At 44.3% G+C, this 24,480-nt stretch overlaps 1 protein-coding gene across 3 annotated transcripts; it reads right to left on the bottom strand.

The window, feature by feature from the left end:
* Positions 1 to 143: 143 nt before the first annotated feature.
* LOC147418634 (uncharacterized) lies at positions 144 to 24,272 on the bottom strand. 3 transcript variants are annotated; one of them, XR_015187342.1, is made up of 7 exons: positions 21,996 to 24,272; positions 21,286 to 21,484; positions 20,632 to 21,195; positions 19,793 to 20,441; positions 19,603 to 19,678; positions 900 to 1,147; positions 144 to 770 (listed from the first exon to the last, which is right to left on the bottom strand). XR_015187342.1 is itself a non-coding variant. In XM_086507364.1 (6 exons), exons 1-6 carry the CDS (start codon positions 23,907 to 23,909, stop codon positions 1,034 to 1,036), a joined length of 3,516 nt encoding a protein of 1,171 aa, XP_086363490.1. In that variant the 5' UTR covers positions 23,910 to 24,272; the 3' UTR covers positions 145 to 1,033. The 3 variants fall into 3 exon arrangements, 1 of the variants encoding a protein (XP_086363490.1); XR_015187343.1 differs by having other exon boundaries at positions 144 to 767; XM_086507364.1 differs by having other exon boundaries at positions 145 to 1,147.
* Between the last annotated feature and the right edge of the window lie 208 nt (positions 24,273 to 24,480).

Raw genomic sequence — 24,480 nt, 5'->3', positions numbered from 1 at the left:
AGGGAACTTAGTAGGACATTCTCAGGAAGACCATAATCATATAAAGCCTACACAAGGGCCAAGGCTAAGGATGTAGAAGTTGATACCCAATTCAAAGAAGAATGCACATGCTAGAAAAAGAGTGAGTGGACATTCACCCAGCGGTTGGTGAGGACAATCCTGCGCTGAATTGGAAAAACATTTCCAGCACCACAGGCAAGATTTACTCTCATCCATCAGCTCGAAACTATAAACTAGCACTAATATCATAATAGCTCAAAAATACAGGTTTACTCATGGTGTCCTTGGTACATTGCCGTGATAAATGAGCAGTGTGCATGCATTTAAAGCCCCAATAAGGAGTGCAGGCACCACATTCATTGAATATTTTAGTGAACCGCTGGTTTTATGAAGGCAAAAGGGTTTCAAGAAATGCATGTGTACTCCATTTATCATAAGCACTGGCTTTGTTTGAAGCTTAACTTGCCCTTCATTGTGACACTACCAAACAACGGTAAGACATCATGGAATACTGGGCACCTCACAAAGAAATAGAGGCTGAACAGGCCATATACCAAAATATGGACTCAATATGCCCAAGTCAACACACTTTTGAAAGGCAGAGTAGGCTACTTTACTCTTTGCACATTCAGCACACAACCAACGCCTTGAATCACTTTCAAAAGAATCCTCAAATTGACAAGAGACACACTTAAAGCAAAATGCTCGAACCTCGTTTCAAATGAGCTGGCGTATTCTACTCCAATGATATTATACAATGATTGAACCTGCTGCAGATCCAATGTAAACAATCTATATACATTACTGCTGTATAATTAATCATACAAAGAGCACAGTAATCCCAAATAATAGACAAATGGTAAGTGGTGGGAAAAAAAAGAAGTCTATGGATAACTCACCGAGCAGCCTGATACATCAGCAAGACACCATGGCAGTTGTTGATTATCCTTATAGGAGAAGAGAAAATGCCTCCAGGATGCCTTGCAAGTAGTAAGATGTAGCTGACAGTAGAGGGTGCTGAGAAGATCCCTCATCAGAGATGGGTGTCCGCATGCTGCTCTCGCTTGGTTCCACTTCCTTTTGCACATGGCACTAGTCTCAGCAGGAGCCTTCCTCTTCTTCTCCTCCGTCTCACCTGATGCCTCCCCTTTTGTCAATTCACAACACTAATTTAGTGGTACTATTTTAGCAAGAAAAAACTTTTAGAACAGAGTTTGTATATAAATCCACATGAGCACAACTTAGACAAAAACAGACAAGCCTAACTTGTCGCTCAATGTACAAATCGATGATTCTAGTTCCCAATATTCAAATTATTAAGAACCTGATCAGTTGGGCACAGAATGGTCAATAGCACATAGAAAAGATTTTTCCTTCAGCCTAGACAAACACACATCAAACCCAGATTCACCTACAAAAGGAGTGGACTCATCGTAGTCATCCACATGACAATATAGCCCACAGTTCCATCATCCAATGAAATTGATACTACAACTTCACTAACATCAGTACCCAATAGTGGGCTATAGAACTAGGCATCAATGTATGCTCCCCAACACCACATACGCACAAGAGCTTACATCAACACAAAGACCTGGCATGATCAGCTTCTCTAACGATTCTGTAAATGCAGGGTAGACTCAGGTCAAGTGTGACATGAGACGTTTCATGGTTTCATCTGTTTCGGGGTTTTGAGAAGTTTGGTTTCAAACATAGAAAAACAAAACTGCGTGCATGCCTGTGAGGCTGATGCAAATAGTTGGTTCTTGGCATTTGGGAAGGCACCATTGACCAATATGGAGAGCTATAATGAAAAGTTACTTTCATATAAAAAAATGTGTGTGTGTGTGTGTGTGTGTGTGTGTGTGTGTGTGCACGCGGGCGTAGGTTGCAAGCTAAATACATCAGCAGGCTTCACTTAAGAAATAAAACAGAGGGTGAAAAGCTACAAAGTTCAATAAATATGACTATGGTTTGAAATACAAAGCAGGGGAAGAAAAGGGAGGTGTTCCATCCTTAAGCCCGTAGAGCTCTTTTTTGCAAAAGCACTTAGTGCAAGGCTGACTTCTTTATTTGCCACCATCACAGCCAACAACAAAAGGATGAGTTATATAGTGGAAGGCAGGTGTCAACAACCCACATGTTATAGATGTCAACTCTAAACATAGTGCAAATTTTTTTTCTTAAAGTCTTGAAGGGGAAAACTTGAGCAGAGTTCTCCATAGCTGTCCTAGGTTGTATGTAGGAGTAAGGACCGAGAAGCTTCTCTGTGAATTCCATTGTCATTATGTCATGCACTACTGCTCTCAAGTAATAAGTCTCTCTCTGCACTAAGTCCAAGAACCAGACTTCCTTTAAAGCCATGGCCAGGCATGCACAAGAAGGTGGTGAGGTGGAGCCCCACCCTAACTACAACTACAGGGTAGTGGGGGTTGCAAGCCACGGGGTATCCTCTCGTGTCTTAAGCTTCATTTCCCTCTTTCTCTCAAGAGTCAAACTCCATCCTGCTCTCTCAAGCTCTTGAGATCATAAAACATGCCTAAATATGGCTCTAATTAGAGTGGTCGAATTCAAAAGCTTAGCTTTTAGTTTTCCACTAACATTTGAGCTTCAAATACATATAATATATATAGTTCCTTTAGTCTACGGTTCCCGCCCCGTTCCCGCTCCCGTTCGGGCCCCCCTCTTCCCTCCCGTTCCCATCCCATTCCGCACCCTTCCGTTCCCGTTCCACGTTCCCATTCCGGGTAACTTTTCTTTGAGTCAAACTAAGTGGGTGTTCTCTAGATTAGAGTAGATTCTTATGTCAGGTGATGCTCAGTCCAAGGTCCCTGAGCCTTAGAGTAGAGAATTAATGAGTTATTTGGGCTCAATTTTTGTATCCCTCCATCCATGCCCACACTAGGGAAATGAGAGGGGGCACTAAGCTCCTTCTCAGGGGCCCAAGTGCCCATCATTAAGAGACAAGTGGTTCAAGCAATCTTAAGGATCATGGGTGAAGATGGAGCAACCGTACCCATGTAGAGCCTGCCTTATAAGTCTCCACACCTTTGCATTTTCAAACCCATTTTTACAAAATGGAGTCACCAATTGATGGATGTCTTTAGTAGCATTTAGGGCATTGCTATTGCAAAACAAGATAGGTTTCAATTGTGAAAGGATAACCTTGTGGGCCCAATTACTATGTCTATTGCTAGCCCTGTGAAATTTTCTTATAGGATAAAAAGGTAACAGGGTATCTTTTTTGGTTAAAGTTTTATGCAGTCTCCCATTTTTAATAGTCAAGGAGAGGTTAAGAAAAGTAGCCTCTGCTGTTTTTTGCCCCTCAAGAATAAGTTCAGTGGGACAAATTCTCAAGCTAGTCAAAAAGAACTCCGGATTGTGACAGTCCATCCATAGAATGTCATCAAAATATCTATAACGGTTACACCATATAGACGAGCAAGCCAAGCCCATTGGGATTCCATTAGCTTGTTTGTAGAAAGTTTGGAAGCATTGGATGTACATGTGGTTAATTAACCACGTGTCTATGTTGATTACCTCATCAAGCAAAAAAGAGAGCCCATTCTTATATCTGACTTTTGAGCAAACCCCATCCTGAAAAAAGGTGGGGAAGGACTTGAAAAAGATAAAAGGGGAATCCCATTGTTTAAAAGGCATAAGTAATCAGGTTATTTATTAGGGGTATTAGCCCAAAATCACCAACATGAGGAATATTCTCATAACATATTTTTTTAATACCTGCTGAGAAGAAAGAGGAGGTTTCCGTTGGGAGATTCATAACACAATCATAAATAGATTCAACAATCCACCAAAATTGGATCTTAAGATTATGGCAAAGAAGAGCTTTTTGGTTAAGAATTCTTGCTCTCTGCTTTAGTTTTGGAAGGAAAATTTTAAAGATACAAGCCATGAGTAAAGATAACTCAGAGTAAGCACTCTTAGCACCACATGTAAGCCATCTAAAACTATCTTTGTGGATTTTGTATGAAGCCATAAGGGAAGGTAGAGGAGATGTGTAGGGTAAGTTCATCCTCTGCAGTATATCTCTCACAATAGAGGTGGGGTCCTGAGAGCAAGGAGAGAAATCCTTGCTAGAAACCCTTTTTAGAATTTTTGATTGAATAAACACTTTACAAATAAACAGTGGGTTACTCGGGGCTTTATCACTGCAAGTAATCAAAAAACGATTCTTGAGATTATGAAAAATCACATTCATATCTATGTCAGGAACATATCCAAACTTCTTAGGTAGCCAAACCAGACAATAGTCATAGAAGAGTTTCTAGATCATACCCATATCAAGCAAAGGAGGTGAGAAAATTACCTTTTCAGAAACAAGCTCTAGAATCACTGAAACAATTCTTCACACACTTTTTCCAAAACACGGAGCAAGAGGGAATACGATTTAAACCATATTGGAGAACCTGCTTAACTTTAGGCATTATCATCAGATTCGGTAAGTGCATGTCCAAGCTAAGATACAAAACCAGGTTCAGAAGATAAGACAAGAGCAGCAAGGGGCTAAGGGAGCAGCAGTAAACACATCCTTCTGATTACAAAGGATGAGCTTCAGGGAGGGCATAAAGCTCCATGTGAACATGCAGTTATCCCATAAAGGTATCAAAACAAAGTTCAACACAAAAAGAATAGACCAAAAAAGGATTTTAAACTAGGCAAGTCCATAAGAGAGTTACAATACTTGACAGTGATAAAGAGCCAGCAGTTTTTTCTTTGAGAAGGTAGTTGGAACCAGAGAAAATCTCCTAGTAGCATCTTTTTCCACCTGTAGCATTGTGGGTAAATAGTGGGCAAGCATCATCATCTTGTGGTGTGTACGGGCATGTGTGTGTGTGACCTTCTTCCTGCTGCTCCTAATGGGGTCTATGTGTGTGCGCGCACGTGTGTGTGTGAGTGTGAGAGAGAGCCGGGTGTGTGTAGCGCAAGCTGCTTTCTTCTTCGCTTCTTCTCTCCCGTGTGATTTCTGCCAGCATTCGTTTTCTCTTTGGAGAGCCTTCATAATTTTGTATTATCAGTTGTAGCCTTAGATATCACCAGTTTTAAGCCACATTTCATCACCATAGCTCTGCTCTATACATCATTTGTTTTCTGGAATCTGCTAGTGTGTTGCCTGTGTGTGCGCACGCGCGCGTGCGTGTGCGCGCATATCCAGAACTTCAGAAATTCTGTGCGCTTAATTTTCAAAACATCTCCCTTCAGTGCATGACGGATTCTGCCACGCCATCCATCTGCTCTTACAAACGCAATAAACAGATCGCCGCAGAGTCTTCGGAAATGGGTGAAATCCGAGCTTGCTTATTGGAGGATTTTGAGGATGCGCCGGATGCCTGGGAGGGTCAGGAACCCACCACCAAGGTGCTCATTCCATTCCAAGCTCTCATGGACCCAGTGGCACAGTATGCTCTCAATGCAGTTATTTTGTTCTTTCTGGGTAAGATGCCTATTGCACGCGACGTGGGCCAGTGGGTAGATTTCCTTCTAAAATGTCAAGCAATCAGAGGGGTCTACTTTGGCGCCAGAGGATTCTATGAAGTCTTGTTGGCAAGCACTCACGCTCGCAATATGTTGCTTTAATTATCCCCATTGTTTTTTGATACTCAGACAACGCGTGTATTGCCATGGGCTCTTACCAAAGACTACCAAAGCCTCATCTACCACAAGTGTCCAGTATGGGTGGAGATAATTGATTTCCACGCACCTGGCGACACTTTCTTTCGATGCTTGCTTCTCACTTGGGGAAAGTGATATGTCCTCCCAAACTTAATGCCAATACATATCAGTTTTGTGTGCTATGGACACGGATGTTCCCACCCCTGAAGGCATTATTGTTAAGTTGGGGGACCCTCTCATTGGGAAACGCCACTTCAAGCTCAAATGGGTAAAATTTGCAAATTCAAGCTTTTGTTGTGGGAAATTTGCACACACCCGATCTGAATGTCCTGAACCTAATTTGCAACCTCCTCCTTCAAATGTTCCTCAGTTTCCTGTTTCCAATGAGAAAGAGGTCTCTAACTCTAGATCAACCTCTATTGGGGCCTCTACCGTGCCTGATACTCCACGTTTTGATAAAGGCAAAGTTAAATATGCTAATTTCCCAAACACTCCGAGCAAGGAAAATCTTGCAACTGCACATGAAACCCGGAATAAGGGAAAGAATGTGGATTAGGCTAGAGGATCTGTCACGAGGATGTGGCAACTGCTAACCTTAGTTGTTGGTTTCTTTCCAATGGCAGTGGACAGTAAGGGAACTGTTTGGGCCTGAAAACAGGGCAAAAACCAGTAAATACAGCGTGCTGAATTTACTGTTTTTGGGCAGGAATCAGAGGGTTTATGCCGGTGGAAGAGAGTTCCAGCAGGGGAACTGGTTTCGCACAAGTTTTGGGGCTGTTATGCTGCCGAAATTTGGCCAAAGCAGGTGGTATCTAGCTCGATACAGATAAAGGATTCCCAGGACTCTTCTTTGTAATTTACCCTCCTAAAGAATAAAGAAATACCGAAAGGGGCGCCAATTTGGGACCTAAAGGTTGTCGGCGTCTACTCGGAGCATTCTAGCTTCCGAGCCGTGTGTGTGATTGAGTGTTAATTCCCATCGCAGGTTTCCTTTGCAAAGTGTGTGTGTGTGTGTGTCTAAAGTAAAGAATTTCGGGTGAAGGCCAAAGCCTACCGCCCTACAAGCCGGTTTCAAGGTTCCATTGCCGGGACATCAATCACTTTTTCCTCAAAGAGTGAGCCTCGGTTGTTTTGGATAAAGACACGAGTACAGGAACGCGGGATTACACTATGGCTGACAAAGGGAAGGGCATTATGGAAGAGGGTTCCTCTTCACAGGACAGACAAGAAATTCCGCATGTACGCCCTGCTAAAAAGTGGTCAAATTAGGGCTGATTTTCTACTACGTTTTTAGGGTTTGCAAGTATGAACCAAGATGAGATAGGGAGAGGTCTCACGGTGGTAGATTGGCCACTAGATCTCTTGCGAGAGTGATGTGGGTCTGTCAAGTGACACGCTGCTTGTCGATTCTCTGAGGCGATTGCTTGGATTCTATGACGCATTGGTAAATCATCTTGAAATTTGAGCTTCCTTGATCATGGGTGGTATGTCCGTGTTGTGGAATTATGCTCGTTTGCAGAGGCAAGAGCCTCTTGCACAGGTAAAAAGTTAAGGGACAGGTTGCAAGATGCTATGTGGTGAAGTTCAAGAACTATCCACCTATAGATGCAAAGTGGATGGAAGAGCATGAACTGTCAGAGTCACCAAATGTATTGCAACTTTACCTTGAGGCCTTTGGGTTACAGCCTACGTATGCCCCAACCCAATGTCTGCAAAGGAGGGGTAATGATAGAGCTAGCACATCAAATGTACTCATGGATTCAGTGCAACAGCAGTGTACAGTTTGACAAAAGTATGAAGGTCTCATTAAGTCATTTGTACATATGTTTTGACAGTCTTTCTTGCGGATACTTGCGATGATAAAAGGGTGCTTACCACACAAGACCATCTATGGCATGTATTTATGGTATGCAATCAAGGACGTTTGCGATTTCAAGAGGGAGGTATGTCCCGAGGACGTGGCAACTGCTAACCTTAGTTGTTGGTTTCTTTCCAATGATTTTTGTTTAATTTTTGAGACCCTCTTTTTGAAGTTGCAAATGGTCGGACATTGTATGGCAATGTGAACGGTAGTTTCATCCGCAGACGGGAAGTTGGTCGGCACTGGAACTCGTAAAGTAAAAGGATGTCTAGATCATGTAGGTTCCCCCGTCGTACTTAGCAAGTTGGTGGATACTAGGAAGTGAACTCAATAAAGGCATAAAGTCAAGGTGGGAGCACCAACAGAAAGTATCCGATAGTTGGGCCACATTGCACTTTTGGATGCGGTCCCAATGAGGATAGATGGTCAGATAACCAATGGGAGTCCAACGGAAGCATCCCCTAAAATTTAGGGAACTGCTATTTTGGGCCGTGACATGTGTTCGTGTCATTACCTTCGGTATGACCAAGAGAACATTTTATTACTCTTCTGCAAAGTCAACTGATGCACCAGTTGAGAGATTTTTAAGCATAAGCAGGAAGCCCAATGCAGGGAAATTGCATACATGAGTGCCAAGTGGCACCTTTTGGCCAATTTACCAAGTTTGGGAGAACAGATTTTGTAACTGATTTTTTGGAGGAGTTTTGGAGGCTGATAACTCTGATTTTCAGCCATTTCTCTCCATTTTTTAGCTTCCCATGACTTTGCCTAGGTCCAAGGAGCTCATTTTCAGCATTGGAAGGCATTAGATGCGTGTTTACAAGGCTGTTTTGCCGCGTTTTCAGCGATACGCAGGTTTTGGCAGCCATGGAAATCTTCCCCTTTTGCATCTATTTGTTCACAGATGCATAACAGGTCAAAGGCAAAAGAGGGGGCGCTCGATTTATGATGGGGGGATGCTTCATTGAGAACCTGTTCACAGGTTAAGAGCTATGGAGTGCTTTCTTTCCCTCTCATGTACAGTGTGGTGCTAGGAGTGATGCCCTGCACGCTACACACTGCTCTCTCTCTCCCCTACGTGCAGTTATGTGATGCCCCACAAGAGGACTCTTCATTTGACTGATGTACAGCTGTGTGGGTTCATGCTTTTGTGTTGAGGCAAGCGCCTCCTTGAGCAGGAACAGGGGTAGCTAGCTGCTACTCCAAAGCAGGCACCGGTGAGGGTCATAACCTCACCGTACAGGTGCAAATTCAGCGTTGTGTATGCGCAGAAAATTGACTGTTTTTCAGCCATACGGACGTCAGAACCCTTGGGAATCGTGCCCCAATGGCAAGACAGTTAGGGAACTGTTTGGGGCTGAAAACAAGGCAAAAACCAGTAAATACAGCGTGCTGAATTTACTGTTTTTGGGCAGGAATCAGAGGGTTTATGCCAGTGGAAGAGAGTTCCAGCAGTTTCACACAAGTTTTGGGGCTGTAATTTGGCCAAAACAGGTGGTACCTAGCTCGATACAAATAAAGGATTCCCAGGACTCTTCTTTGTAATTTACTCTCCTAAAGAATAAAGAAATACCGAAAGGGGCGCCAATTTTGGGGCCTACAAGTTGTCTACGTCTGCTCGGAGCATTCTAGCTTCCGAGCCGTGTGTGATTAAGTGTTAATTCCCGTCTCGCATGTTTCCTTTACAAAGTGCTCTGTGTGTGTGTCTAAAGTAAAGAATTTCGGGTGAGAGCCAAAGCCTACTGCCCCACGAGCCGGTTTCAGGATCTCCTTGGGTGAACCCCAAGAAGACCACTAAAATACGCATTTTAACAATGCCCCCGATTTATCTGATACCACCACAAGGCAATCTGTTGGGTGTGTAATTGCCAGCTCGGACAGATCTTATTGCATGTACATAGGATCTTGGATTTGTGGAGCCTTTTTTCTTTTTGCAAGAAAAAGATCCTTCCATTAATTAATAAAACCCCCCAAAGGGCTACAAACAACATCTGCAAGAGGGCTACATCAAAAACATGGGGGGACTCTCCCAATGAGAAGACAAAGTATGTACAATGAGGAAACAAGTTACAACCACATTGGTCGTCGGTAGCCCCTAGGCACACCCTGAACCATGTTGAAGAAAGACCCCAAGTGCCAAAGCCGCAAGAAATCCTCGGGCCACTCCTGCATGCGGTCGGAGCTGCCCTGAAGTCTCTCAAACCGACCCCTAAGTGTATGAATCAACTCCAGCCACATGTCACGAACAATCTCTCCCGGTGGGACAGGGCGAGCCTCGAAGATGCAAAAGCAGCGGGCCTGCCAGATGAACCAAGAGTGTCAAGCTGCAAATGAGCTCCCAACACCACTCTCTATCATTGCACCAACCCTGGGGGATGAGCTCTTTGGCAAGCTGAAGTGTAGGTCGACCCCCTTTAACCAATATCATCCTACTGGTAGAAGCCATCTCAAAATGGAGCGTTGACCCCCAGAGTGTGGACCAGGCTGCAACACTACAAGTGTACTGTCGGGATGTGGAACGTGCTGGCATCAACCGAAGAATCCAAAGCCAAACCTATTGTGCAAAGGGGCAATCCCACAAACAGTGACGCTGACTTTGAAAAGGGTGGCCACAAGCTGCACATGCAGTCGAGAAGCCGCTGTGTACAAACCAACTCCCAGCTGCAGTAGCTCTATGCGCAACTAGCCACTCAAAGATGATAACTCTCCCCGACTTCCTGCTAACCCGCTCTCGGAATCGTGACAAGCACTCGGCTATGAGACCCTTCTCCTGTGAGTGAAGTGCTGCAGCAGGGCGAGCCTCGCTCCGTATTGCCAGTATGTGTCGCCCCAAACGAGCAGTGTATTGAAAGAAAGGAGTCCCTCGGTGATCAGTCCACTCTCCTAGGTCCCACTACACTCGTACCAAAGGGCGGCTCTCCTAAGCCTAAAGCCGCCAATGTCCTCACTCAAGATCTGCCGGGTCAAGATCTATGACATTAGTCCTCCCACAGATGCCCACAACTCGGATCCTCTCAAAACAGCACTATGCAATCTGTGGTGCCTTAAGTGCTCCTCCATGCATGTGACTAGTGTTGCTCCAAGCCATTCCGCACCTATCCCAGGACCTAAGCAGGCTCGCAGCAAAGCGGTCCTCCCAGGTCCTACTTAGGCCAACTCGGAGCATCCCTGTAAAAATCCACTTGATGGTCGGGCTCCAAGGACCGCCCGTATGAGGGACTCGGGCACGAAGCTGGTGTAGCAACAACTCCTTCCAAGGCTCCTCCGTTGGAAGAGCTTCCCCAGGAGGGCTCTGCTCTGTCGTGCTAGTTCGATGATCCCAGCCCTCCCTGAGAACATGGTAAGGTGATGACGTACCAAGACACTTTGGCCCGGGCTTACTGGGTGTCGTGCCTTGACCACAAAAAGCTCTTGATCAACCTCTCGAGATGGCTAATACAAGAGCTCGAGAAGATTCAGCAAGACGTGATGTACCACATAGTAGCCGAAAGCACCTGGTTGGTCACTACAATTGTACCAACCAATGAAGAGTCGTGTCGGGCTCCAATGAAGCAGTTTTCTTGTCACGAGGCTGTGACAACCACTAACCTTAGTTGTTCGTTTCATTCCCTTTTTTATTTAATTTTGGGGATGCTCTTTTTGAAGTCACAAATGCCCAGACATTGTATGGCCAATGTGAAACGGCCGATGGCCAAGAGTTTCACCCGTAGCAGTGAAGGCCAGGTCACCACGAGTTGGTCAAGCCAATCAACACTAAAATTCAAGCAGTAAAAGGTTGGCTAGGCTCACTTCAAAGTACTAGGAAATTAACTCAAAAGAGGCAAATTGGACACATGGTAGTAGGAGAGCAACCTGCAGGCCAACACACACACTCCAGAAGCTTATCCCAAGAGAGGGCGCCCAAAATTGAGAGGGGGCTGAATTTTTAGCTCATTGTTGACTACAGTGTGTTTGTGAGTAGTGGGTGCACGTGATCATAGCTTTAATGGAAAGCTTGCCTTCTTCCTTGTCTCATGTAGCGCGATAATTTGTTTTTGCGCATCTCTCTCTACCCTTTGCACGTATGGTAATGCCCCACTAGTTGGGCTTCTCAGATGACCATGTACCATTATGGGGGTTTTATGCATGTTTGCCTTTGTTTAAGAACCCGGTTAGCTAATTGCTAATGCCCCACAAGTACGCACAATTCCATCATGAAGGATTGCAAAAAAGGAGAGTCTTCACGTGTGGAAACTCGTCCGGTTCAAAGCGGAACTGTCCCATTGCGTGCGGGAGCATTTGAGATATGCCTAAACATGTTCGCTTAACTCAAAACGATCCAAAACAGAAAATTACAGCCTGCTGTGTTTTTCTGCAGATTTAAGGTTTTGCACCTAAAATGCAAGAAATCACCAGGGGAGCCCCGGGAAGGCCTTGGGATGCTTAGACAAGACTATGGGCACCTAACAGTGACAAAACAAGCAAGTACAGCATGGTGAAACTGACTTGCATCTCACTGGAAAGCTTCCAAAATGCCAAGGAAAGTGTCATAGACGTGTACTGGAAAGCTTCCAAAATGCCAAGGAAAGTGCCAAAACGCGAATGACACCAGGGAAGAGGGTTCCTCTTCACAGGACAGACAGACTGTTTCCTCCAGTGTTTGAGGTTGGCGAGGGTCTGCGGCCACCACTGTCTACACCTTTTGTTGATGTGAATGCTCGACAAGTTGAAGGGTTTATGACTGGGCAACTAGACAAGGATGCGTTCAAGACACACTTGGTTGTTGCTGTAAATGTGCTTTCCCTGTTTTGGTGCAGAATCCTAGGTTTATGAAATTTCTGCAAGCTCCACCAGTGTCACAGCAGACAAGGCAACTTTCTCATGCAGTAGAGCCCATCGAGGCTCAGGCCCAGGTCCCTTATGCGTCCCAACAGGGCAGGGAGCACTCGCATATTGCGGAGTCAGTTGAGAATTCCTTCTGTCTACAAAAAAGTGGTTAGGATGTTGATTCCACAGGCTTTACCAGTTCAGCCAGCCACCTTTCAGAGTCCAAATGTTGCATTAAATGGACACGGAGCTACTTTCCAGGCTATGCATCAGGTTTTTCCACGATCCACAGTACATCCCAAGAATTTCGGGAGTGGATTTATGTTTCAAAGCATGGTTGGTTATGCGCGTGGAAACCAGCTGTACATGCCAGGAACAGTCTTTGGGGGTATGGAAGGCATGATGTCAAACCCCATGTATGGTAATATTGGCCTCCAACAAGGGTTTTAGTGCAATCAGGGCCAATTTGGGATGCCGCATGCCGTTTTTGGTATGGTTGGCTTTTTCGAGCAGTAGACAAATATAGCACCAGGGAACCAAAATGTCGATGGCCATGGGGCACAGATGATCCCCACCGTTGTACCCAAGTTGCAGACACTTCGCTATGATAATTTGGAAATGCTGGAAAAGCCAAAACCATATAAATAAGGTGAGGCAGCTGTGAAGTGTGATACTGTCAGCGGATTTAAGGACAAGACGAAGGCTCTCACTTTCGTCCAACATTTTGACATGGCTTATGCAAGAGGGAATTTTATAGAGGCCTCTGAAATCTGCCACCTTCTTGAAAGGAAATGTGCGTTCATGGTGGACAACGTTGTTGATGCAAGAACAGACACACGCCACATGGGTTTACTTCAAGCAAATGTTTACATCTGCGTGGCTGCCATATGAATTTGAAGTCGATGCCATGGCAGATTGGCACCAACTCACTGCGGCTACTTGCAAAAGCCAAGAGGAATACAATCGGAAGTTATGCTAACTTCCTACAAGTTCGTTCCATTGACAGAGTAGATTGAGAAGTATTGTTGTGGGCTGCCTAAAGGGCTTAGAAACTACTGTACAAAGAACAGAGTGGCTACCCTTACTCATTTTATCGAAGTTTCCAACACTGGTCATGTCTTGTTGAAGAGAAAAGACAATAGATTTCAGGGCAATGTGAAAGGGGGGACGGGCAAAGAAAATTTCAGCAAAGAAGCCCTTTGCAAAAGCAGCTCCTGCAGCATCTCACGGGTTAGAAAAGGCAGAGAAAGCTAAGGACTCAATCGAGATGTCTGAAGGACAGGCTAAGAAGGAGAATAAGAAGCCTTTTGTGCGCAAGTCCTTCGAAGAGAAGAAGGCCCTAATGGCTGAGAACAAATGCTTTATTTGTAAGCCGCCTGTCATTTTGCTGCAGATTGTCCACAAAGAAAGAGGCCACCTGACTCAAAGGACAAAGACCAAGAAAGGGAAGAAGTCCGAACCGACGGCCGAGTTAGTGCCAGATATGGTGGGTGATAAGCCAAACTCAAGATGCCAGTGAGTTATGCAGGGCGTGGGGTGAAGTTAGGGATCAGACAACCCTTATTTTCGTTGATCAAGGTGCTAAGGCAAACTTTCTCTCACCAGAGTTGGCTATCAAGTTGGACATCAAAGCTGAGAGATGGCAGAGGCAGGTTTCGCATGGTCATTCAGAGTGTGTTATTCCCACCATTGGAAATCTGCGTCTGCATATCCAGTCGTATGTGGACGCAAAGGAATTTTATATCATGCGATCATGCGACTAGAAGGATGCAATGCGCTGTTGGGAATCCGATGGATGTTTCGTATACATGGAGTGTTTGATGTCTTCAACAAAAAGATCACCCTTCAACGTAGGGGCAAAACTCACATACTGGATGTAAAGCTTAAAGGGGAGACTATCACTATTGTATCAGGTTTAACTATCACTTTTGTAATTAAGAATCATCTTTTTGCGCGCTTGATTTTTGCATGTGATGTTTCTAGATAATTGTCAGTCAAATTTATCTATGTTGGATAAAGAAAGGTCAGCATTTTCCCGAGAGTTTACTGATTGTTTTTTTGATTCATTACCGTCTCGGTTGCCGCCAAAGAGGCCTGAGGATCATTTGATAGATTTGGTGCCAGGTATCTATAACCGGCCTATACACACTAGAGGGCGGAACTAATTCAATTACCTGTTAACTTTACACAAAGCACTGAGAAGAAAAGAGAACACAGATGTGTCTAGCAACTAGACCGTCACTCCGCACAGGAAGACCGTGATTTGCATAATTGGGTGCCAAGCTACAAAACACGATTAGAAAAGGACATCACTCAGATACCATTTGCTTCAGATTGCGCCAATCTTCCTTTACCGCGGTAGGTACTAAGGTGGCATGAACCGCGCCTTGAGCTTGTCTTGGAAGTTGGCCCAATTGAAAGAAAGGGGCTCACCTTCCTCGGCTTCCTCTAGGTGAGCGGCCAACTGTGCCTCTTGCCACGCTTGATAGCAATTAATGGCATCACTGGCAAGATACATGGCTGCTGTCAAAACTTTGTTATTTCCTGTTTTCTTAGTTGTCGCAAGATAAGCATTAAATTGATGCAACCAAGAATGAATAACATTAGCATCCATCTTACCGTCATACTTACTGAATGTCAACTTCTCAGTGATAGGATTGTTGGAGTCTGGATCTCTGTTTGTGCTACCTGATGAACTACCCACATCTTTGATCGGCTTGGGCTTCGAGGTGAGTACCTATAGGACCAACTCTTGCATGCGTTGGTCTCTCTACGCCTCACGCTCTAATTCCAAGGCCGCTCGTCTGTCTTCTGCCGCTATGCGTTGGGCTTCGCCTGCTTGCTCACGCTCAAGTTCAATAGCTGCCTTTCTTTCTTCAGCCGCCAAGCACGCTTGCTCACGCTCATGCACCAAGGCTACCCTTCTTTCTTCGTGCTCACGATCCAATTCTGCTTTTCTTTCTTCAGCCGCCAAGCACGCTTGCTCACGCTCATGCACCAAGGCTACCCTTCTTTCTTCGTGCTCACGATCCAATTCTGCTTTTCTTTCTTCGTGCTCGCAATCCCAAGGCTGCCTTTTTTTCTTAACGCTCGCGATCCAAAGCACGTTGCGCCTCTTGTTGTAGCATCATGTCCATCATCAACATGACCAAAGCCTCCATAGGATTTGGTATAACCCGTGGCATAGATGGGGAAGGGGGAGGGTCGGAACAAAGTCCTCCTGGTGGGGAAAATTTTTCTTCACCACCTCCATGCTCATCACCTTCACGCAAAGTATCCATTCCGCTTCAGGTGATGACCATACACTGAGATCTTGGGACCGCCAGGACCTGACTCAGCTAGACATCAGGAGGACATTGACACAGCCACCACAGGAGTTGGACACGAAGATGGCTTTCTACAGAGAGCATCTTCTCCAGCTTACGGCGAACGGTTTTGTGACGAGGCCCAAATACATGGACACCCACTTGTCTCATGGGATACGGTGTGCTATTGGCCAGATACGCACATCTTCACACCAGCTGTGGATCGAGACTAAGAGATACAACGGAGTACCGACAGAGGCCAAGCCATGACCCCTGTGTGACATGGAGCCTGAGACAAAGTTACACTACACATGCCACTACCCCGTCTACTACGAGATACGAGGCCGCTTCCACTGCTTACATTTGGAGATTTCAAAGGTCTTTTGGAGGGCCTTTTAGAAGAGAGAGGAAAAAGCGCTCCTCCAATGAAAGAAGAGCTTACGTCACGTAGAAAAAAAGATTGATATTAAGAAAAATATCAAAAAGGTGTCAGTGGTCCTTGAAAACGGGCGCCTTTTCATTCAATGCAAATGTCTTTTTCATGAGGTAGGCGACGCTCATTTAATATGGCTTTCGTCATCATTGAAATTGTAAAAAATCACAAAACTATCAATTGGTGTTGGAATTTGAAGCTCTTGACACCGCCAGTGCATCCGGAACGTCCAAAAACCTAAAAAACGCCCATCTACTTGCCTCAGTCTAACACCCGAAGAAGGAGAAATCGCCAAAAACCCCTAAATTGGGGATTTTGGATCATGGCGCGCGAAAGACAATTTTGAGAATTCTAGATGACCCTCTGCGCGCTGTGATCCACTTTTTTTATTTTTTGTCTCACAGCGCGCGGAGGGCCATTTGGAATTTTCCAGGTGGCCCTCCGCGGGCCGTGAGACAAAATCTCATTTTTATGGGTATTTTGATAATTTGTCCCTCTTTGGCTATTAGAATGAGGCAAGTAGATAGACGTTTTTCAAGTTTTTGGTCATTTTGAACGCATTGGCGATATCAAAAACTTTAAATTCTAACACCAACTGATAATTTTGTGATTTTTTTAATTTCAATGATGACGAAAGCTATATTGAATGAGCGTCGTGTACTCCATGAAAACAACACACGCATTGAATGAAAAAGTGACCGTTTTGAAGGATTTTTGAAAAGTTAGGTTCACTTTTCAGAGTGTTCAGTTTTCCTTTTGGACGTACGCAACAAGTGCAAGTATATTTTAAGAACATTTTCTAAAGAGAGGAATAGAATTTCTTAGAAGGCCCTCCAAATGACCTCCGAAATCTCCTAATGTTTAGAGAGGGCTTTAGACCACTCTCCAAAGTCATGAGGTACGAGGATCAGAGATGCCTGGGTTTGTTTCTGCTCGAGCTGCGCGAACACAGAGAGAACCTGATGAGAGGAGAGGCCAACCAGTCTCAAAGACACATCACAGACTTCTTTAGAGCAGACACTCAACACCCGGAGGAGCTACTACCACAGCAGATCTTGTCGCCTCACACCAGAGGCACACTGATCGACCGAGCGACTGCGCTGGGGAGATCCAGATGCCCACGATTGTGGAGGACTACACAACATCGACGGAGGCTACATCAGAGGATTTGGATCACTTTGGCCCGATATGCAAGACGACCGGTCAGACTGCTGACCATGGAGGAGATTGATGAGATCCGCCAGCGACCAATGCTGGATCTCTTGTGACTTGTGATTTAGCTATCCCGGCTAGCTGCTTAGTTCACACCTACCAATTTAGAATTTCATAGTATTTATATTTTATCATTTTGTTATTTCATTTTGTTACTCTGACTTTGTATCAGATCCACCACATTGTAACGCTCTAGTCTCATAGGTCATTTTGGCCTTTTGAAGATGTTAATATAACATTTCATTTCATTTCTCTCTCTCTCTCTCTCTCTCTCTCTCTCTCTCTCTCTCTCTCTCTCTCTCTCTCTCTCTCTCTCTCTCTCTCTCTCTCTCTCTCTCTCTCTCTCTCTCTCTCAATAACAGGTCTTGAGTTCAACTCTCCTCTTCGGATAGATCTCTAAGGTCTCTTGGAATGGTTTCCTACGTCGTTAAAACTCTCTTCTTCTCCTTCTTCTCTCTTTTGCATTCTCTCCCTAACTCTACGCTTCATCATCAACTTTAACATCATCCTTGGCTCCTTAGCCTACTCTCCTTCATTTGGTCAAACATCTCGTGTCAAGTAAATGGCTTGAACAGCTACCTAACACTTCTCTTACAATCTTTGCACTAAACCTACTTGTTGATGAAGCTTTCTAATAATTCCCTAGTAGGATCGCCAAATATTGACACTCAAGCGTGTACTTAAAGTGCAAATGTGCCAACCAAGGGGCGTTCGTGTTTGACATCAGCCTCTACAGTGGTTAACTATGAGGTCTTGGTGATGGCGTGGCTTAGACTTGACTACACGTGATCAGCATAAGCAGAACAAAAGCTTAGTAACAAAGCAATAGACATAACTTCTTGGTGAAAAGAAGACAAAGACAATCAGAGTGAAATGAAAGTTTTGTGGTTTCAATCGTTTCAACTTTCAAGGTTTTGAAACGTTTCATTTCAAAGCAAGAGAAAAATGAAACAAAGGTTTCACTTTCTATTGTAATATGTATGTATGTGTAGCTATTTATATCAACATCCGTATAGAATATCTACTTATATGCGCTTGCAGGTATGTATACATGAATATACATAGTGTACACATGCACATACACAAAATGTACATAACTACATAAATAGGAATGCATTTATAAACTATCAAGGCAATTTAAAATTATCATTCCCCAAGGGGATCTCAATATGGATGGTACTAGGTACATGTTCATTTGTTCACAATTAAACTATGAAATAGAGCAAAGCTTAAATAAGAAACACAACAACATATGATTTAACAAAGGAAGTAGACTTGTAAAGTGAGAGAGAAATGAAATGTTATATTAACGTCTTCAAAAGGCCAAAGTGACCTATGAGACCAGAAAGTTACAATGTGGTGGATCTGATACAAAGTCAGAGTAACAAAAATAACAACATAACATAAAGAGAGAGAGAGAGAGAGGGAGGGGGGGTGGGGGGGTTGATTCACAAAAAACAACAAAAGCATTGCCTAGCTCCAAATTAGATAGTATACATTGCAAAACAAAAACTTTGAAAACTTGTTTCTGGAAGGCTTTGCGTTTCACGAGGTTTCATAGAAACATTTCGCAAGTTTCAAGGTTTCAAACACGCAAAATAGGTTTTTCTGTCACTATGAAAACAATGAGACGGAAGATTAAAGCTGGATTGATATCATATGAACGCTACAACCGCCCAAAGACTCGCTGCCCTTGACTGATTCTTGTTCACACATACCTAACTCAAGGCCGCCCATTGACTCGCCTTCATCACCACCTTTCCATTCAAAGCACTCAACCCCAAGTACCCGACATTGTCTTTACTGAAGGAGGCAACACAAAACCTAACAACTTGGGTATCACAGTGGAAGCCCACATCAGTGTACACACATCTACATAAGCCCTCAAATACATTTCAACATTACCAAGTATCTGGACCCACATAAACCATACTCCACACAAAATCAAAGACGAAAATGCCTCATACACACAAGCATAGTAGCCATGGACTTTTGAAACAAGTTGCAGAGGTTTCAGGAGGCTTTGGTCCATGTCTGAAACGTCATCCTAGCCGTTTCGTAAAAAAATTGAAGATAAACATTGACAAAAATACATGCACACCAAAACACACTTCCACATGTCAGAGTAAGACACATTTTATATGTGCTAGAGAACCCATGGCTTACTCGAAACTTGAAACGTCAATAGAGTATATGGAACTACAGAGGTAGTCTGTAGAAATTTTGGGCTTCCAGAAAATGACAGGTTTCACAAACGTTTCTCCAAGATCTTTTGTAAAACTTCAGTCAGCCTTGCCAGAAGCCAGCTTCATGCAAAATAAGATGAACTTTCAAAGAGAAGAAGTTTTCCATACCTTGCTATCACTGATTCGAGACCCCTTCCAACAAAGAGCCCCAGGGTCATCTCTGTCTAGAGAGACCCCTGAATCCCTGCAAAATGTAAAAAGGAACAACTCTGATAAAAAAATCATGTGTAAAACTCACGAATGCACATTACAACTATGTAAGTAAATAGGACCATGGAAAACCAAAGAGCAGACTTACGAGCTATATTCTCCACCATGCATGATGTCAGTCTCTGGCATGTTTGAAGGAACTGCTCCTTGATCCATACCCTTACCGGCCCGATCATTGTCTTCATGAACACTTCTTCCCTGGGCATGCTTAATCAATCCTCTTGACCTCTCTCCTGTGATGGTGTCTATGACATCCTGATCATGTGGCTTAATAGCCCATGTTGCCCCTTCTTTTGACCTCCTCCTCTCAAGGAGCTCAAGATCCTTAGAAAACACATCAATAGCTCCTTTACTACCTGCCCTACGTTCAGCTTCAAAACCATGTCTTGGCCTCCTACGGTTCAGATTCTGCCATAGAGGACTAGCAATGGCAGAAGCCATATTCCTAGATGAGCTAGATGAGTCTCTAAATGAGCCATCTTTCCCTCTCATGGTGTCTTCGAGTTCTTGATCTACGAGATTTCTGTGCCGGTTTTGAATGTCTAAATTCCTCTGTACGTATGAAGTGTTTTCCCTGGAGACCAATTTATCTTTATCCGACAGACTACATAAGCTAAATTCTAACTCTACTGGGCAACCGAGTGCCATTTGAAAAGAATGTGCAATGCTTGTTCTCACTCTTTCGGCCATTGATTTATGCTCAGGATGCTGAAACTCCAAGCGGGCAATAGAATATGCTGCAAGCAAAGATTTCATTTTCAACATGAAAAAAAAAATCCTTACTGATAATTGTGTCAAATGTCTCTACCATCACAATAACAACGAACAGTCTAAACATCTGGCAGCGTGAGTGAGAAAGCAAGAACTGAATGAGCTAATTGACCTATGCATACCATGGTTACAAATAAGTCACAGGACTCAGCTTACCTTCACTGACTGCAATGGAGATAAGCTTGCCCTCTTCTTGCAAGAGCTGCCTAGGCATGCTGGAGTGAATTCCCTGTACGACTTTCTTCCAAATGCTGTCCATTGTACACGGGCTTGCAGTACTTGACTCTCTGTGAATTTTCTCTCTTAGCCTATCTGCTGCAGGGACAGACATCTCACAATCTTGAAAAAAAGTTCCAGAATCGTGATTATTGTTAGTGTCGCATTGCCTTTGGGAAACAACTTCAATTCTACATGGGCCTCCTCGGAGAGATGAGGGCGCCACTTCTGGCTGGAGTGGCAGGGAGGGATCCCACCTCTCATCACCCCCCCATGACTTGGGATCTAATGTCTCCTTCTCACTTGTATCAAATAGGGTCATGGGACTAGGAACAACACTTGTACCTCGAGATGATGATGGTAACATGCAAGGTTCATTAGGAGAAAATTGAAGAAAGGCTGCTGTCAGCCAAGTCGTCCGGTCACTGCAGAATCGTAGCTGCTTTTCGGCATCCGACAAAATCTTCAATACCTGCTTGAGCCTCAATTGTTGCTCCTCTCTCACTGAGGTACAGAAACATGGAAAGCAATAAATTTTTAACAGATAATTTACTAGAACTTCAAATAAGGAGCTGGATAGCTTTGCAAAAATACCTCTCATGGTTGTACTCCCTAAGACGCTCTTCTTTCCCGCAAGAATGTCAGTGATCAATACAGCTAGTTGAGATGTGAGTGCCAGTGGTTCTACCCCCGTCTCCATAAGCTCTCTAATGGTATTCACGGTATTGACGGTATCAGCTGATAATGCCCACTCTAGCAGCTTAGCGAGCTTCTCATCAGAAATCAAACCAACCTATAATACCACAAAAGACAATAGGCAAAATAAAGTTAACACGAGAAGTAAAGAATATGAACTAGTGCAAACCTACAAACAATCCAGCTTGTATTTCAATTTCTGTGAAGGGCTTCTAGTTCCCATTACCAGAGCTCCCTATTCAAGAAATGTGTGGTGGTGTAACTCAAAAGTTAAACCATTTGCAATTCAAGTTATTAAAGGAGAAGGAAAATTGGACAAAAAACGTATCGTGAAGCAGCCAAGTGGTTTCAATCATATTACGACTCGAAACCACCCACTTTTGGTAATCTTTAAGGGGGCATGAAGTCACCAATCAGCAGCCTAGATGGAAGTATATTGCACGGCCGTTATGGCTCCTCTCTCTTAATGGTATGCCTAGATGATGCTAGAAGACTCTCTCCATTTATTTAATTTCGCTCCTTCTGTGAATTAGAAACAATGACCTATTCTCTTGTTTCAAACAATAAGGGGGTCCAAAAAAGACTCCTAACAAAACACAAAAACTCACCATTTCTTGAACCACAGCTAAGGTAACTCTGTTGCCAAGTAAGCTTAGCTGATCCAACAAGTTCTCAGCCTCTCGAAAAGACCCATCTGATCTATTGGCAATAAACTGAAGGGCTTCAATATCAATGTCTATTTTCTCAAGAAAGGCAAGCTTCCGTAGCCTGTGCACGATGTCAGACTCTCTAATTCTTACAAACATAAATTTTTGGCACCGTGATATAGCAGTGCGAGGAAGCATCTCTAGATCTGTGGTAATAAGAATGAATACAACAAAACTTGGTGGCTCTTCCAGGCTTTTCAACAGGGCATTCCATGCTTCAGCATTCAAGGTATGGCAGTCATCCACAATAAACACCTTGTACCGTGACCTTGTGGGTGCCTGTGAAATATTTGAAAGCAATAGCCTCATGCTTTCGACATCATTGTTTCCTGCCGCATCTACCTCCTTGATATCATGACTCTGGCCTGCATTAAAAGAGGCGCATTCTGTACACAGACCACAGGGTCTTAACTCCTCTATGGACAAACAATTCATAGCACACGTGAAGATCTTGGCAGCTGTCGTTTTCCCTGTTCCTCTAGGACCATAGAAAAGATAGACAGGAGCTATTTTGTCCCTCAAAATTGCATTAGACAAGGCTTCCATCACCATTGCTTGTCCTATGAGATCCTTGATAAGTTTTGGGCGGTATTTCTGACTCAAACTTCTATGCTTCCTAGCTACACTTGGCTTCCTTGACCTTACATCCTCATGATCTCCGGACATGCAATAACCAGAGTCAAGAGTGCCATATCTTTTAAACTGATACTCACCCACATTAGCCAAATGAGGTGTCTCACTACTTAGCTCCACAGAGGAGGCCGCAAATTCCTCACTATACTCATGGAAATGCTCTGGATCAGTCATTAGAGGAGCTGATTCAGAGTCTGAATCAAAAGAAGACACCGATCTCTTAGAGCTGAACTTGTGACCCAATCTGTTCCTGCGAACGGTTCTCTTTGGAACTCGGAAACAACCACCTCCTGAATCTGTCTGTGCATCTTGCCGCAAGCGCTGACTGCCTGGCCAATGCCACGGCATTCCACATGCAGATCTCTCCGAATGGAATGACTCAGTGTCATCACTGTCATCATCGCATTCTGCTTCGACTGCAGAACCATAGGTCTTCAATAGCATCTCAGCCTGTTTCTTGGCACTTACATTGGCATAATGGTTAAGTGGGCCATCAGAGACAAAGCCTAGTTTATGATTGGAGAGCATTGTCTTTGGACTTCGCATATACGAGGCATATGGCACCTCGTCAATCAGGAACGAATGTCTCCTTGGAGTGAGTTCCCTGTCCCTCAGGAATGAAGCTTTGTCTACAGGACGCCTTCTGGTGTTCTTCTCCTTCCTAAGGAGAAGAAGGTCCCTCTGTGAGGGTTTGCGCCTACCTTGCAAGTCGGTAACATAAAAGCCCTTTCTTCTGCCTCCTCTAACTGTGGGGGGATTCCTCTTTACTCGACCTGCTCCACCATCTTTGATCAAATTGCTGTCGAGCTCGCTGACCCAGCCCCCTTGTCTGCCAATTTTCAGCACTGGCTGTCTGACAACAATGGCGGACTTCCCGTTCCCGATGATCAATTGTTTTGCATCGGCATCAGAAAGAGGATCTGCCTTAGCTAGCTGATTGATAGGGGGGTCATCAGGAGCCCATTCCCTTGCTTGCCAGTCCCAAGCCACCCTTTGCTCAATATTATCACCATCATCGAGTCCACTGGAGTAGGGAGGCTTCTTCAAGATGGGCTCCTTGGATACCCATCGTGCAGCGGGCTCGGTGCTGGAAGGGTAGCTTGGGGGCTTGCCATTCCTGAAAGGGATAACCGGAGAGCTTCCTGATGGTTTGGAGCGCCTTGCCTGGCATGTGGCGGCCATGGGCGGGGTGAAGGTGTAGCTCTTAGCTTCACATTGCGCGATACCCCCGGCTAGTTACTGCAGAAGCCCATTGCTGGAGAAGAGATTGGAAGGGCAATTACGAACAAAACCAATTACAAGCACTAGTAGAGCAGGAGACCCAAATAGGGAATGATCAGAAATGGGCAAGGCAAGGGGTTCTTCAATAGTTCCTCAAATGCGCTAGTAGCCGCCAACGGACAAAGAGTATCTGTGCTGCTCTTGAGAGCGAGGCGAGCCGAAGCAGAGATACAAACACTGGCCACTTCGCGAGTAATCAATTGTCATTAAGAATTTAAGAACAGCTACGCCAAGTAGTATCTACTTTGCAGAGCCGCAGGCGTATTTAGTGCTAGCTGCTAAATTTGAAAAAAAATTTCCTTAAAATATTTTTCAGGTTTCAACCGATGACTCGGGAGTCGGGACTTAAAAGTTGGGAGTCGGTGATCAGTTTCAGTGTCAACTTTCAAGGTTCACAACTTCACAATCACAAGATCCTCATCAATGATCACGCAGCTCGAGAACTTTACCTCACGTGCGCATACTCTCTTGC

Source organism: Adiantum capillus-veneris, chromosome 30 (genome assembly GCF_014529385.1).
Source record: "Adiantum capillus-veneris isolate H3 chromosome 30, ASM1452938v2, whole genome shotgun sequence".
NCBI lineage: Eukaryota > Viridiplantae > Streptophyta > Polypodiopsida > Polypodiales > Pteridaceae > Adiantum > Adiantum capillus-veneris.
The sequence above is the reverse complement of the archived record's forward strand: the minus strand, read 5'-3'. Positions and strand labels throughout refer to the sequence as shown.